This window comes from Candoia aspera, chromosome 1, assembly GCF_035149785.1.
Source record: "Candoia aspera isolate rCanAsp1 chromosome 1, rCanAsp1.hap2, whole genome shotgun sequence".
In the NCBI taxonomy this organism is placed as follows: domain Eukaryota; kingdom Metazoa; phylum Chordata; class Lepidosauria; order Squamata; family Boidae; genus Candoia; species Candoia aspera.
This window is the reverse complement of record NC_086153.1, coordinates 224275726-224292694: the sequence shown is the minus strand read 5'-3', so window position 1 is coordinate 224292694 and position 16969 is coordinate 224275726. Positions and strand designations below refer to the sequence as shown.

Sequence of the window (16969 nt, the reverse complement as noted above, 5' to 3'; positions counted from 1 at the left end):
TTTTTTTTTTTTAATTAAACCTCTGAATGTGCAAAAGTGCCCTATTTCCATGCAGTGATTTACTGGGTTTTTAGAAAGATTTCCACAGCCTGTGGCATACAATATGCTATCTGCTGTGCTTTGCATCATGGTGATTATTAAAATCCATATTGTGCTGGAGATACAATTATAACCATCCTCCAGATGCCAACCTTTCCTGCCTTAATCAGCTGCTTAGCATTTAAGGTGAACATTGTTCTGACTGACACAACATGGAAATAGCTGATAATGATTTTAATGCAGAGGCTCTTCTTAAGAGAACAGACTAGTTGAGAGACTGTATCTGCTTTTCAACTATTTCACTTCTGTCATAAAACAGAATAGATACAAGTTACAACGCTAACTTAGAAATAAGCCTAAGGTTAGAATCTATTATCGTCTCTCACCATCACTGCTAGGCATGCAAATTACACCCAAAACTGAATAGATGCAAAGATAGCTATCATTTGATTTTCAACGGCAGCATACACTCCAGCTTTATGCAGAATAAAAAGATTATTGTGAGCACTTAACTATAGAGGGGGAAAAAACGAGGAGTAGACAATTTTTATGAATAAATTCTGAGTGAAAAAAAGGATTCCAGCAGAATCTGCCTTTAAAAATATTAAAGCCCTAATTATCCAATAACGATGAGTGATCCTCTGATAGATATAGCTCGGCATTAAGGTCACAGGATCCCAGACTAGTAAAGAATAATACTTATTGAAGCACAAAAAAATCAGGTCTGTGTTACTTCTTACTTTCAGAGGTGAGCCAATATTACAAGCACACTTTCAGAAGATACAACATGTATCTATAGTTGCACATGGCACAGAGTTCATATTTTCCAAAGCTGTTGCCATTAAACATGCAGAGAAAAACTAATTCAGTGGCCACTGTTTTCCACATTTCAGTGGATGTTAGTCATTATATACTGGAAAGTTGCATAATATAGCATTACAGCACTACAATATAACTCATGCTCTATTGATATGCATCTTCATACAAATTTCATTAACTGTTTGCCATTGAATTTTTTTGAGACTTGTAATTCATTAAGCTCATGTTCCATATTCATCACAATTGTCTAAGTAATTCAACCCACGTAATTGATTATAACTCAATGATAAATGATTACAGAGTAAGAATTTCAGAACTTCTAGTACCTTTGTGTACCAATGTAACTGAATCCTTACACTGTATTCCACTGGTCCATTTTCTACTTTGTGCTAGGAGTTTCACAAAGGAGAAAGCCAATACACTGGCTTTAGAAAATAGATATACCATTAAACAAAGATCACATCCAAAATCCATATTCTATCGTATTTCATGATTTCTCTCCTCCCACCCCTAAGTGATTTCTGTGATACAGAACAAAATTAATTGTTTGGGCTTAATGAACTCATCAGAATTCAGCAGTTGCAAATAAGACGCTACATTCTGATTCACAGACAGCATGCCAAATTAGGAACTGTCAGCCCTTCAAGGTAGTCCAGGCAAGAAGCACCAACCACAAGTACTAATACTACCTTTATTGTAAGTTTACATTAATAGAATCTTGCAAGTTTGAAAGTATCCCTCCCATCCCTTACATTTACTGTCCCAAAAATTAGGGAGGGTCCCTTCTGAAACTCTTTCTCCACCCCTCCTCCTTCAGACTCAGATTTCGTTTATCAGATTGTTGTCTAGGTTGTAGCTCTTCATCCTGTCTCCCAAGGTCATTCCCACATACCATTAGATCAACCACATATAACCTTTCCATATCAGTTACTTCCGGCAAAAAAATGTGCTTTTGTAATTATTCCAACACAAGAAATGGAGCTAAGACCTGATACGGCTTGGGTTCTTACTGGTAGGTAGGTAGGTAGGTAGGTAGGTAGGTAGGTAGGTAGGTAGGTAGGAAGGAAGGAAGGAAGGAAGGAAGGAAGGAAGGAAGGAAGGGGGAAAATCTGCTGCTACATTTACAGTATTTCACAGTGAGAAGGTATGACGAGATGAGGCTTTAGTCAAGACCATTTCATCACATCCTTTGGGGGGGGGGGTTAAACTGTAACTCTTGAGTTGTCACTGTAATCTTGCTCCTGAAAACCTTTAACTCTCTCATAAGTTTCTAACATGCATACCTATACCCCAGGCATTTTGAACACATAGTGTCTAACAGTCCCCATGTTCAAAACTCGCATACTCACTTTTAAGAGAGGCATTGCAGCCCGGCATCGAGCAGTTTTACTGTTCTTAAGAAAATGGGATTCATCCTGAATTGGAAAAATTGAGACACAATAAATTTTGAACAGTAAAGGAAATTGTGGGCCCATTTCTGAATAAATAGTACTGATGTGTTTTATGTACTATGCTACATAAGGGTTTTGTGTGGAGAAATAGATCATTCTCAATGGGTACCGCAATATGCTGGATGAAAAACCAACACAACACAAGATGATTTATTGGAAATGGAAATTATTGAGAATGTTCCCAAAAGTCTATGCTTTCCAATCAACAATCACGGCCAGGCATACAAGGGGACAGGAAGAAAAACCTTTCTAAACTATTTCTATTCTTTTGCTGTAAGACCTCAACTTATATGCAGACAACTGTCAGTCCCCCACTATACCAACTTCTCCAAAAGAAGGGGTTAATGAGAAATATCAGAAAGGAGGAAATCTCATTAGGAACCAACTGGTTTGCTGTTAAAGGCTCACCAGGTAGATAATAACCTACCATTTGAGAGCTCCCTTTCTGCAATGAACTGTCTCTTGAGTGCTGTTAGGAGACTCAGCTTCAGGACAAGAAGGAAATTGGAAATGTCTCTGGAAGTGTACTCATCTTGTTTGCATTTCAGGAGTGAGCAGCCATGCAGAGAAAGGATAATAGGCTCCCCTTCAACTCTAAGATGCTGCTTTCTCAGGCTTGGTTAGTGATAAGATTATGCTAATACAAGTCACCAGCAGAGGGAGGATTGAAGACAGAAATGGCAAAGCAGAACACTCCATGGGGGCTATTCCACATGAAATACAAGCCTGGAACTCTACAAGACAGTCAGCAAGAACATAACTAAACAATCTTTATTTATATAAAAGATTAATGGATTGCCCCAGTTACAGGTAGTCCTCGGTTAACAACCATATATTCAGTGACCATTTGAAGTTACAACAGCGCTGAATGAGGAGACTTACAGCTGGTCTTTGAAGTTGCAGCCATTGCAGCTTCCCTGCGGTCACATGATCACAATTTGGGCACTTGGCAACCATCTCGCAATTACAAAGGTCGCAGCATCCTGCGGTCACGTGATCACCATTTCCAACCTTCACTGCCAGGTTCCAACAAGCAAAGTCAATGAGGGGGCCAGCAGGAGGTTGCAAATGGCAATCATGTGATGTTGAACCTAACCACCACATGGGATTTGCCTAACGACCATAATTGCGACTGCCGGAACTGTTGTCATAAGTTTAAGTTGGCACAGTCATGTGATGTCACACTTTATGGTTGCATTGCTTAGCGATGGAGTTCCCAGTCCCAATTAACATCATTAACCAGGGACTACCTGTATTTATTTTGTACTAACATGAAGATACTGACTGGAGGAAGGCAGTCAGTTTCTAGAGAGCCATATAGTATGGTATGTTTCCCTTCCCAAAGTTATACATATTTACATAGTTGCTATCTGCATAAAAAAGAGGGATAACAGGTGTCCGTTTCCCTGTAGGGCAGTGCTTCCCAAACCTGACTAAATTACCCAAAATTGGGTAAAAGTGTTTTTTCTTTGGGTAACGACACACGAACCCATTACCCAATCACAACAGGGACATTTAAATTGACTTAAAGTGTTTTACCTACATTGGGCAAAAAGGACTTTCTGATAAGTGGTTTTGGGTAATGAAGGAAAAGGTTTGGGAAAGCACTGCTGTAGGGCGAGCAGATCCCGGAAGAGCCACTGAGGCTGGGGAAAATGGGATTCTTTCAAAGCAGAGGGAGGTAAGCGCCCCAGTAGACCCCCAACCCGACTGCTATAAAGAAATGGGCAGCCTCCATTGTGACTTCAGTTTTTAAAAAAAGAAGCCAGCAAATCAGCTTAATAATCTCTATTTAGTTTTGTTAGTGTACAGGAAGAAAAGTGCATGAGCTCAAAATCACAAAAATAAACCTAAAGTATAATTGGATATGAATGCCAAGAAAAGAAAACAGGGAAGAAAAAAAAAACAGAAAAAAATGGGGAGAGGGAATAGAAAAATGGCAGGAGGAGAGGAGCCCCATGTTGGGAATAATGTTCTCCCAATTTTCTGTTTTCACATCTCTAGTTTAGCATTACAGCCAAACATTGACTATGCCTTCCACTTCAAACTGACTATATTGCACATTGCTTGGACCTCCTAGTTGGTAGCATGTGGGTAACAGCATGGTGGTTTGCAAGGCAGTCTCTAGATTAGAGATCCTAGCTTGCATAGAACAGTGTCAGTATTCTGGGGTAAAAATGGGTTTCAGTTGTTAGTTGTGCTTGTAGCATACCAGTGAAAATGTGCCAAAAGTTACAAGTAACTTTCTGACCGTGATTTACAGAAGTTGTTACCCAGAATATCTAGTCTGTAATCATTTGCCTTGTCTAGTTTAGTTCAAGCTTTATCAGGCCACTGTCTTAATCCCATGCAGGTAGACAAGCAATTAAAGGTTTTACCAAAACTCCAGGCAACTGTGAATCATTCAAGTTCTTGAGAGAGCTTTAGCAAAATCTCATTATCAGAATAAGCCAAGCTTTTAATTTAACAAATACAGAGACTCACTTGTTGCCAACAAAGGCATGAGAAAATGATAGCCACCTACTTTAGCATCTCAGAGTCAAATATAAATCAAAATAAGGACTTGATTAATGATTTGGTCATAGGACAGAAAAACAAAAAAAACTTGACAGAATTATTCTCATGCACGTCTCATGAGGATCAGGACATATTTCTAACATGCAAGAGCAACAATACAAGAACAGAGCTCATGGTCACCCTTTACCTATAGCAGATTAGACAAAGATTTTTGTATTTCTAAAGATACAAAAAGAGTTGTTTAAAGTTATGTTTTTCAGCAATAATTTTAAGCTAAAGTTTGTCATGATTGTTTAACTATGTTACCTGAAATGGTGATTAAACAGAGATTTTAATCTTAACATAAAGCATTAACATATCCAATGCAAATGTTAGCCTGCAGGTCAGTTATCCTATCAAGCCAACAGCTCAGGCAAATTTTAAGTCCAGATTATCCATGGTAAGCAACTGCACGTTACTCCCATTGTGCTGAACAGGTTTCCCATCTCTGTCTGTGAATAGCCCATCAAAATTTGGGTCACCTGCCTGATGGCTACTTACAACAATCACAACTTGGAAGGTGGTTTTGACCTGCTTCTCAATCTTGCTGAGAAGGTCAAAACTGACAACGTTAATCCCTTTTGCCAACAAGCAGTCTTTGCCTGTGGCTATGACTCTGACGGTGTCTGGGCTCAGGGAGGGAAGCCATCTATGGAAAGCCTAAAGAAGTAGAGAAAAAATAAAGAGAAAAATTATTTTTTTCATCTGAATGGCCTAAAGTTTACAGCTAATTAAAAAAATACTTGATATAATTTATATAGCTCATTTTTTTAAGTCTGCAAAGTGCTGTGCAATCCTTAACTGTATTCTCCCTGCATCATATACCTGAACTTAGCCATTATTATTTCAACTGTCATAAATATGAAACTGAAACTAGCAAATTTTAGAAATAATAATACACCTGCATTACTTCGCAGGTGGTAAGCTGGCCTTGAGACTCCATTTCTTGTTTTTCCTTCCCTTCCTGAAATAAGCATATCCTTTAATTATTGCATTCTCTTGTCTTAAAAATGCCTTACAATGCAGTTAATTTTCACAGAAATGGCCCAATCCTTGTCAGGGCCAAACAAGTGCAGCAGGGGCTCACGTTACCATAAGGTGTTCCATTCAAAATGTTCAAACTGATAAGGATGGTTTGCACCACAGCACGGTTTAACCATGATTTGTTGAAGAAGCCATAGTGGTCTGATCTACACATAACACTAAGCCATAAGCCAGGGGTATGTAACTTTTTTCAGGTCATTCTTCAAAAAGCAGGTGAGCCCAAAATGAAGGGTGGGAAGGCCAAGGATTAAAAAAAACAAAAAACCTTGGGCTGCTCTTGAAATGTACCCTAACAGGTGAAATAATTTCCCCTCTACTTTTCATACATCTATTTTTAAATCCCAAACTGGAGTTCTTATGGACTCTATAATCTGTTTCTATATTCCTTTTCAAATAATGAATGAAAACGACCAGCAATAAAGGAACAATCTTAAATGGCCTCAGTTTCCTACAGTTTTATCAGATTCGAAGATAGTGAAAATTAATAAGGACTTTGTTTTCCCTGCTTTCAGAATGTAGAGGCTAAGCACTGCTGATAAGCAAAGCTCTGCAAATGGAGACATTACCTCGGCCCATGCATATCTCACTGAAGACGGAGCTACCACCAGCAGGGGCCACTCTTTTCGATAATAGGCAGCAATGCAGATTGCCTGGAGAGTTTTCCCTAAGCCCATGTCATCTGCGATGAGCAAACGACCTCCCCTGGAGACAGCAAAACTGTCGGGGACAAAACAAAAAAGCGAGGCTGTTGCTTATAAGTCTGTCAGTGTCAACATTTCCAATGTAGGCTGTGCTCTCTCAGGGGGCTAAGGGCTTGACTCACTTCACACCTTCTCTCTGGAAGGGCAGAAGGCTTGCCACAAGTTTCGGATCCACTCCGACAAGGTCTGCTTCCAGGGTATCTGCTGCTTTTGCGAGAGACTTCTCAAACTGCGTAACAAAGGCTTGTATTACTGGCTTGGGCACTGGCTCCAACTGGACCTCCGGAAGGCTCTTTACTAGTTCAGCTGGAAGGAATGTTGACAGAACAGACTGACTGTTTGATTCAGAAAATGTATATGGTTGCCCATCTTACACACTAACTCTGGGCAGCTAACAACATGAGCTGGAAGGATGTTAATTTATGAACTGAAATCAGCACACAGATCACACCTATTTACCTCAGTTCCTAGAAACCGATATATATGTGTGTGTACTGTCAGTGTTTATGTGCAAGTGCATACCCAATTAAGAAAGAAGGATTCCAGTTATGTCATGGATAATATTGCCAACTACGGCAGGGCAGCTGCAAATGAGGTGGAAAATGTATACAGAAATACTGAATGAAGTAACAAAATGAAGCCATATTTATTAGAAGGAAAAACTGGTCAGACTATAAGAATTGATAGAAAGTTCATCAGGCATGGCATGAATAATTTACCAGAAAGGTAAACAGTAAGGGTTTGGGTTTAAAGCACAATCCAAGCATGTCTTATGATGAGCTCTGATTCTGGCAATTTTCTTTAAGCAGTGAAAATATTGCCGCACTGTTTTAGGCTTTACAAACAATGAACACTTCTCAACCTTTTTCAAAAAGAAATGAAAGTCCTAAAATACAGAAATTGAAAAGTAGAATGCCATTCTGACAATTTTCTCAGCAATTCAAATCTGTACTCACTTTGTTCACTGTAAGAACCTCAGGATGACAATAAACTACAGGCTGCTTATTTCCCCAAAGGAGACAGATTAGACCTCCTACTGCCCAGACAAAATCCTTTATTCCCAAAACACATAAATATATGAAAAGATTTATATTGGTAATTGTAGGCTACATTGTTAGATATGCTTCCTTTGCTTTGATCTATGCCACACCAGCAAGACAAATAGGCTGTCTCTGATGAAACAGAGACCCCGTAGGGTTGTTCTGCTCAGAAAGCCACACATTAGAATTATATGATGGCAAACAGCAGCTATTACACTATTTTTACTGCTTTGCAAAAGAGGAGGAAATTAAAATGTCTCAGTAGTTGGAGTGATTCATTCAGAAGATGCTTTATTTCTTGTTCCAAATGACCTTTCATCTTAAAACTTAAAACAATGAAGCAGTTTAGATAAATAGCTAAAGGTGCATTGATGATTATAGAGGAGATTAGATAGATGGTAGATATAAAATCCCATAGTAAAAGGATGAAACATATCCAAGGCAATGCACTGAAGCAACCAAAAGCGTTATGAAACCAGTTTCCCTACTTATATCCCTAGCCACAAAGAAAACTGCTTGCCTAAATGGATGGTGCACATGCAGTTCCTTAGTTAAACACAGCAGCTAAAGCAATGTGCGCATTGGCTTTGAACTAATTCTAAATAATTGGGTAGAAAAGCAAGCAGAGCCTGAATAGTCTGTTGTGTTCTGTCCTCCACACCAAAGCAATAGCTGGTATATATTTCTTTTATAGAAGCACACACGCACAGCACCCAACTACCACATGACACCCTGGAATCAAGTTCAGCAGCTTGGGCACCCTAGAAGAGTACCTCTCAAGACCTCTGCATGGTGTCCTTCCAGTCATCCCATAAAGAAGCAGAAGACCCATTAGCAACTATGCAAACTATGGCAGACAACTGCACTCCGTTTTCAAAACTTGTTTCAAGGTGATACACAGCCTCCTTTCAAACTGAGCAGAAAAGAAGCGGAAACTTTCTGACCTTGGAATAAAAGTTAGTCAAAGTATCCCAATCGAAATCCTCCTACGGAGGACCCCTATATTATAAAAAGTAGTTTTAAAAAAACTAGCCTATCAATCATAGTAACTGCTTGTTGTGCCACCTTGTAAGTATGTGAAAGCTGCAAGCACTCTCTCTCATCTAAACAACAAGAAAAACCAAGCAAAGTTCATTACTATGTCAGTTATCTCTACTTTAGAGGCAAATGCTAAGAAGTGTATTTTGTGAGCTGTTTCGTGAGATGACCAGGGTTGTGGTACATGAGACGGGTTGCCATATAAGTCTTTTAAATAAAACAATAAAATAAAATAAAATAACTCTTTCAAAAGAATATGGACACTAAGAAGAGAACATTTCTTACTTAGTCTTAGGTAATCCTCCAGTAAGAAATTCCATTTTCTGGTCTTCATATCTGTAAGGATCATAGTAAAGAATCTGGGTAATAAATAGGAATGAACAAGCATCAGGCTTGAAAGCAGTAAAACAAAACAGAAACCATGAGAAATAACCAGACTTCAAAAAACATCATAAATGTAAAATTAAAACTATTTAACTGAAATTGCTATATGGTTTTAATTAATTCTAGTTGTTTTCTAAATATCAGAAGCGAAGACTAAATCAAGATATAATAACCACAGCTGCACTGCTGGTTCAGATAATGGCGATCTCACTCACCGTAATTCCTAGAATTCACCTGCTTGAACACCTGTATGATGTTGGCAGCATAGCCAATATCTACTTCAAACCGAGAATAGGAAATCAGAGTGCATCTTCCTCTGATGGTTGCTGATGGCTTCTGCCAGCCGGTGCATGTCCGCAAGAGGGATCTCAGATGAGAACTTCGACCAGCAGAAGATGACTCTCCACCCCCAGTCATTTTCTCCATTCCTTCCAGAGCTGTTAAAGAGATGGAGGAAAATCGCTCTGCTCCTTCCACTGGAGATAAAACAGATTTCAAAGAAGAAAAAAGAAAGACCAAACAGATAATGAGAATAAAACCATCAACTCCCAGGGAGAATGGAAAAGAAAAGGATCAAAGAGACATGAGAGACTTTCAGCTGTAGAAGAAAATACAGTCAGGACTGAGATTACTACCAGTGCCCACCGCTGCCCACCAAGGAAGCTCAGAAAATATACCACAATCAGTTACTCTCCCCCCTCATTAACTTAGCATTGTGTTATGATTTGAATTGTACTCAGAAAATAAAACTTTGTGGCTAGTTGAAACTTTCCAGTATTGCAGAGTTGCCTCTTTGAAACATCAAGCTGTAATCTCTGTTCTCTTATAGAAGCCTGATAAATTCCAAACTGGTTAAACAAAAGTGTTGAAGTCATTTTAAACTGTTCATTTTTCAAAACAAAGTCTCTGTTTCTTTGAACAGTTCAATATAACTCCTTTATGAATAAAAGTATTTGTATGTATCCCTGAACAAATGTATGAATATAAACTAATTATTTCCAGCAGTAATTACGCAAATAGTATTAATAGTCTCATAGGCTTTCCAAATCCACATTTTACCGCTAAATCATTCTGAATCTAGAGGATTTCCAACCCCAGTCCCGACTAATTAATTACTTACTGAGATGGCCATAGTCTTCAAGACTGAAATTCCACATCCTTGTTTCTGGATCTGAAATTTTAAAAAAAGTTTAAAAAGTAATTCGGAGTCAGGAATATTCTATTCTATTTAGAAAGGCTAAAACACACCAGGAGAGCCAGTTTGGTGTAGTGGTGAAAGCACCAGGCTAGACACAAGGCTGTGAGTTCTAGTCCCACCTTATGCACAAAGCCAGCTGGGTGACCTTGGGCCAGTCACTCTCTCTCAACCCTAGGAAGCAGGCAATGGCAAACCACTTCTAAAATCTTGCCAAGAAAACTGCAGGACTTGCCCAAGTAGTCACCAGGAGTCAAGACTGACTTGAATTAAAAAAAAAAACTGGCATAAGAAATCCTTGTACTAAGATAACTTATCTAGTTATACAGAATGTGCAATGCATATAGAACAACCATGTATTTGCCTCTACCAGAGGTGCTCAGAGCCAGAGAATGATTATTATAATGTATGAGATCCCTGTGTAGAGATTATTTTAATAAATGTAGGGTTATTTTACAGGTCCTTTGCACATGAGAACTTCACATGGGTGTACCAAAGCACAGAAAGTCATGCATGTTTGAGACATCAAATATATATAAGACTAAATATAAGACTATAATGGGAAATAAGGTCTCTTATATATTCAAATATGAACCCTTAGTTGTCGACAAGTTGAATAAAATATTTTTTACATCCACATATCATTCACCATCATAAACAAATCAGACATAATAGTGTTTTATATCTTGTTTTCAAAGAGGATATACACATCAGATGATGACAGAATGTATTATCAAATGAATAGTCTGATTTTATGAGTAGAAGCGCCATTTAGAAAAGACTACTGTACTTTGAATAGAAGTACAACACATATCTTCTTAGTGGAGATGTAAATGAATCGTCATTATGCTGGTTCTGTTTGCTCTCAAGGTGCTACCTCTTGATGGGCACCCTCCAGGCCTTTGCAATCCAATCATCTTTCTGTGTTGAGAAAGTTGTCCCATTACAGCAGGAATATCATTCTGATTTTGTCCTTCTTTTAAAGATACTAAGGGTGGAATAAAGCACAGAACTTTTTTTCTTTCACAAATGTAAAGATGCCTCAAGTCCTGATGACTATAAACAAACATCATGAATCCATGTAGGTTTCTTGGCAACAGTACAGAAGTTATTGCCATTGCCGCCTTCTGGGATGTTTTTTGATTTCCTAGTCCAGCTTACAGCCCTGCTTTCCCACCCGGGTACAAGCCAACTTGGCCTCTCCTGTCTTAGCCTCTAAGCCCAGCCATGGTTGGCTGTACAAGGATAACTTATGTTTTCTAAAAGCCACAACAGAAAATATAAAACACAACCAAAACTTCAAACATTCACAGATGCCTGACAACAGCAAGAAGAAATAAGATGGGCACAGATATATATTTAGATTAATAAATAAAAGATTATACATTAAAACTAATAGCAATAACATTAGCAATAAAATAAGCATGTTGAAATGGGGGAGTCACAGATGTTGGGCACTGACCCATTAAGGAATCAGCAATACTCTCTTTTGCCTAGCATGGAACTGAACTTAGGGTTTATTACATCCAACGTTTTAAGCTGACAGGATACTTCCTCTCCATCACTGCTAGTGCTGCAGCACTCTGTTCACGCACTACGAAGGCCAAGCAAATATTCTGAGAGAGCGCACGGGAGAGACGAGATTAATAGGATCCAACCTTCACCGTAAAGCTGTTTTTCTTCTTTAGCTACTGCTCTACACCCGATTGTGAGTACAGTATGTGGGAAAGGAAGGATATTTGTAACCAAGTAGGTATTAACCAACATATGTAACTAAGTAGGTGTACACGAACTCTGCTGCTTTTTTTAGCCCACTGATTAAGTTTAAAGGGCAACATGCTTCTCAGATTAAATAATTTAAAAACATTCAATTTATTGGTTAGAACAATGTCAGGAACAGACCATGAGGAGCTAAGAAAGTCCTGGAGGCACACTGGGGAGGGAGGAGACAGTAGAGACTGTCTTCTTGCACCTTTAAAGGTTAAACATGCCTTGAAATCATGTCACTCACAACACACTACTTTTGGAACTTTTTCAACACATGTAAAGACTACTGAGACTTAAAAAAAAAAAGTAAAATCTAAAAATGAAGCTACCTACTTCTGCATGATTTACAGTATTTAGCACAATCCCGGTTACGAAGGTCTCTAAAAATACGGTGAGTCGCACAGTAATAGCCATACTTACCATAGCTTTTGCTTGGTAAACTTCTAAACATCCGAATGAGTTCTGTGCTATATCCAATCTCAACTCTGAATCTGCCTTCAGAGTGTTTTACACATTTTCCTTTGAGAATACTGTGGGTTTTTTTCTGTACAGACATCTCAGGTACCTTGCCTGAAAGCGCAGAAATAGCTGAATTTTGTTCTCTCCCCTCTTTTACGGAAGCCAAAGGGGGTTTTGTACCATAAAACTGCAACGTGCTACTCCCTTCCTTCCTGGCAAACAATTCACAGGCTAGATTTCTGGTACCTGTCTCCATTTGACAATCACTCACAGCAGTCCTGCCTGCATCCAGCAACACTGTATGTTTAAGGAGACCCTGCTCACCAACGGATTTGTTCTGAATCCGTATGTTCTTAACAGTGCCTGGATTCATGTTAGCATCCAAGGCAGACTGATGCCGTTCTGCAATATTCTGGACTGCTGCACCACACTTAGGGGATGGCAACCTGTCAGAATCGTGTTGGATTAGCTGACTTTGCTTGCAAGAACTCTCAGGAGAATGGCAGTGAGGATTACTCAGAGAGTCTTGCACTGCCGATGAGGGCTTCCTAGTGCTATCCAACTGTCTGTATAAATTTGGCCCAGAGCCCACCAAATAATCTTTCTGTTGGCCTCCATGCAAAACGGTTGCCTGTTGATTTGAGCTACAGTGAGCAGAATGGATCTGAGGACTTCTCTGCACCAAATGGCTCCTAGGGCCCTGGAGGTGATGGTTACTAAGGCTGGTGTGATAGCTTTGCTTCTTCAAAGGCTGCTGGTTTCCTTGACAGCTATCAAGATTCTGCACGTCAGAGGGCTTCATAGCAACACCGCCCTGCTGAGCTGCCAGTCGCTCCGCTCTCCTTGTCAAAGCCTTTTGCCTGTTCTCCTCAATCTTCCTTTTCTGCTCTTCAGTAAGCCCAGGCGACATTTTCTGTGGGTGCTCACTGAAAGTCCGTAGAACTGGAGATGAAACCACAATAAAAACCAGTTATTTTATCTATTAAGTGATTAATCATGCAACAAAATAAATCTGACATTTCTGAAGCAAATGGCACATCTCATTATTAGATAATGTTAAGTGGGCAACACATCTAGCCTCATCTTTGAAAAAGCATACTCTCCTTTTATTAGGAAAAGGGAAAATACTTCTTCTGAGATGGTGCTTAACATGGTCTTTTCCATCCATCCATCCTTCCAGCTATCTGATGCAAAATTTTATCAAATGAAACAAAAAAGAAAAAACCCCAAACACTGAGAGTGTAAAGGGGATGCAACTAAATAATAACATGAGGAAAAAGTACTGTATTTTAACTGAATCCAGCAATAAACAGATTAAAGTTGCTATCCTATAATTTGGGATGTCTTTTTGGGCATCCCAGAGACCCAAGGATATTTTAAATCTCTCCCTCCAAAGGCAAGAGGAGGCCTCAGTTCTAGAAAAGGAGTGTCTTAATAAACTACTTGTATTAAGACAGGCTATAACAGCCAAACCTTGCGTGTCTGATTGTGCTGATTGTGCTGTACCTTCTCCCCCTTCTCACACTCCAGTGAATCAGGGAGACACCTGCCTGAGCCACTTCCAATTGTTATCTCATTTCTCAAGACTTAAGAAGTGTTTGAGCCTACCTAATGGTTCTTGCATATTTCCATGAAGGTCACCTTCCTTACTCTCTCCTCTCTGTTACTGTCTGATCCAGCCTCAGGTGTCTGGCCTTAGAGCTGTAATAAACGTGATGATGATAATCCAGCCTCAGCAGAAACTGGTGCAGCCCTTCCTTCTTTGACTTTAGTGCTTCCACAAAGGGAAAAGCAAGAGGGAAAGGAAGCAAAGGGAGCTGAAGCTGTTGTTCACCTACGGAGGAAGAGAAGATTCCACCTGCCATGGAACGGGCTGGCTTATTTCTCTCCACTGTTGGCAACAGGAGGGAAACCGCTCACCAGATAAGACCAGCAATGATACATCGTGATGTCATGTCCCTGACAATTACAGCTGAGATAGTTAACTCTAGGTAAACTTGGTTAAAAGCCACAACTGATTTTCACAAATATGGAATTAAGAAAAAAACTGACCCCAAGTCCAAAGGAGGCAGGAATCAAGTTTGATTCCTGATGTTTTGGCATTTAAGAAGTTTGCTACAACTGATCTACATACTCTGTTAAGAATCTCAATTGTGTTTCAAAAACTGAACATTTATAGGACCGTTAGTGCTTTACTAAAAATTTTATCAGAGTAAAGAAATCCAAGATTCATAATATATAGGAAATCCCCCTATAACCCCCTCAGTTTAAAAAGTAAGATTCATGATTAGTAGTCCTGTATCAATTTATTTTTAACAACTTGACTGAAATTTATTTAACTTGTAAAGAATTATCTCAATTACATACATACAATTTTTTTTAAACTAATGTCAGGCCAGGTTGATCTTCCTTTGATAAACCATATGAATTATCCTTTTTTAAAGAAGAGTACATGATGCTGCCATCCTTCCAAGGTTGGTAAAATGAGCGCCCAGCTTGCTGGGGAAGGTGACGACTGGGGAAGGCAATGGCAAACCACCCCACTCTATAGTCTGCCAAGAAAACGTCGCGAAAGCGGCTTCCCCCCAAAAGGTCAGACACGGCTCAGTGCTTGCACAGGGGACCTTTCACCTTTCACACAATATGGCATACTTGCTTACAGACTACTACTAGCAATGTGATAACAAAGTGGACTACTGCACAACATCTGGCAATGGACACTAACTCAAATTGCATAAGTCTACTGGAGGGGAGGGGAGGGAGAGTACTTCCACAGTTTAACAAATAAATCAAGTAGACTTCTAAACTACATTTCTGACCTAAAAGGGAGCTAAGACAAAATAATAAAGAACTTAGCTTTTTAGCAGAACTAAATGGAAATCAAATGCAAAAGGACTCAAAACATTGAAAGTCATTACTGGCACCCCAAACAGAAGCAAAGGCATATGTAGTGAAGGTTTTACACTGTAATCCAGCTTACAGTGCCGCCTCCCCAGCCCAAGAAAGAAAAAAGCAAAAACCCAAGTCATAAAACACCAAAGAATGGCAAACATAAAAGTATACCTTATAATAATCTTAAAAGGCTGGTAAAAGCCAGCAGTTCTTCTGCCAATTTAAAGTGGTTGGTCTGAGTAAGGCTCAGCTTTTCTTGGACTAGATGCATCTTTATTTTTTCTCTCTCCAGCGTCTGCCCTGCAACCCAACAAACCAGAAGAGATTTTGAAACAATACAAGATTTACAATACCTACATGCCAAAAGGAAGAGCGGACAAGCCTACAAGCCTTATTGCTGCAGCAGTTTTCCTCTTTCAAGCCACTTTCAAGGTTCAGTGGACTTTGGTTTTGGCTTGCTAGGTCTTGTGAAGCAGCCACTGTGGCATCATAGGTTGTGCACAGATCATGGTTTCTTCTGCAAAACCTAATTCAAGAGCCACTGCTTAGCTCAATATGCAAATCTAATGCCCGTGTTTAGCTTAAAAGAAAGACTTTTAGTTTCAGGGTTACATCGATCCAAGTGTACACTTTCACGAGAGAATACAATCCAAGAAGGCAGCTTACTATATTGACCACCCGAGCAAAGACAAAATGGCTTGAGACCTCTAAAAGTCAGCTTAGGGTTTATCCTCAGCTCTACTTGGGTCCCGGTGGCTCTATATCTAAAGCATTCGCCCCAATCCCTTACACTGTCCCTTATCCCCCCCACCCATCCACTCTTTTAAGCAATTAAACCGGGCTGCTTCCAGCTCCTACATCCCACCCGCAAGCAGAAGCTGCACTCCCCAACAGACGTCCAGCAACGCTTCATGAACCCATCTCCAAAAGCCACCTCCCGGAGTAAAACCTATTAAGCTGCTTCTCGCTAGCCGTTAACTACAATTCCCAAGAGAACCTTAATGTCACAAATCGCCAACCCTCTCGCGGCGACGTCCATTGAGGAAATCGTCACGGGGAGAAAGAGCCTCAGTGCATCATGGGAATTGAAGTTTGGTTTCAGCTCATGCGCTCGTCTGCTTGCGTGAACCGCGTCCTAAAGGGTAGGGACGGAGCAAGGCGAGGAGGGGATTGTTATAGAGAAATTAAGTCAAGAGTACGGTTTCAAGGTTGGTTGCTGGAAAGTCGCATTAAAATGAGAGGTCTGAGGTTCACAATCTACACCACATTGGTGGAATAAGATCTACTGATGTCTATTTATTCCGCTTTGTATAAGTTTCCCCTTATTCAGTTACAAGGCATAGGACGAATAATTTATATAAATATGTTAAAGATTACACTGACAACAAAGGTCCGCATAGTTAAAGCAATGGTGTTCCCCGTAGTAACCTATGGCTGCGAGAGCTTGACCGTAAGGAAGGCTGAGAGAAGGAAGATCGATGCTTTTGAACTGTGGTGTTGGAGGAAAATTCTGAGAGTGCCTTGGACTGCAAGAAGATCAAACCAGTCCATCCTCCAGGAAATAAAGCCAGACGGCTCACTTGA

The 16969-nt window shown here is 39.8% G+C and overlaps 1 protein-coding gene across 2 annotated transcripts in view; it reads right to left on the bottom strand.

The window, feature by feature from the left end:
• The window catches only part of SMARCAL1 (SWI/SNF related, matrix associated, actin dependent regulator of chromatin, subfamily a like 1), a 28035-nt gene extending 11617 nt beyond the window's left edge, over positions 1–16418 (bottom strand). The window contains exons 1-10 of one of the 2 annotated variants that reach the window (XM_063288836.1): positions 16320–16418; positions 15557–15685; positions 12455–13435; positions 10193–10243; positions 9288–9548; positions 8974–9024; positions 6733–6916; positions 6476–6626; positions 5367–5525; positions 2208–2273 (exon numbers count right to left, since the gene is read on the bottom strand). In XM_063288836.1, the coding sequence (XP_063144906.1) occupies positions 2208–2273; positions 5367–5525; positions 6476–6626; positions 6733–6916; positions 8974–9024; positions 9288–9548; positions 10193–10243; positions 12455–13403 (1872 nt within the window). In that variant the 5' untranslated portion in view covers positions 13404–13435; positions 15557–15685; positions 16320–16418. Of the gene's footprint in view, positions 1–2207; positions 2274–5366; positions 5526–6475; positions 6627–6732; positions 6917–8973; positions 9025–9287; positions 9549–10192; positions 10244–12454; positions 13436–15556; positions 15736–16319 lie in introns of those variants that run through there. The other variant, XM_063288837.1, reaches the window with a different exon arrangement.
• Between the last annotated feature and the right edge of the window lie 551 nt (positions 16419–16969).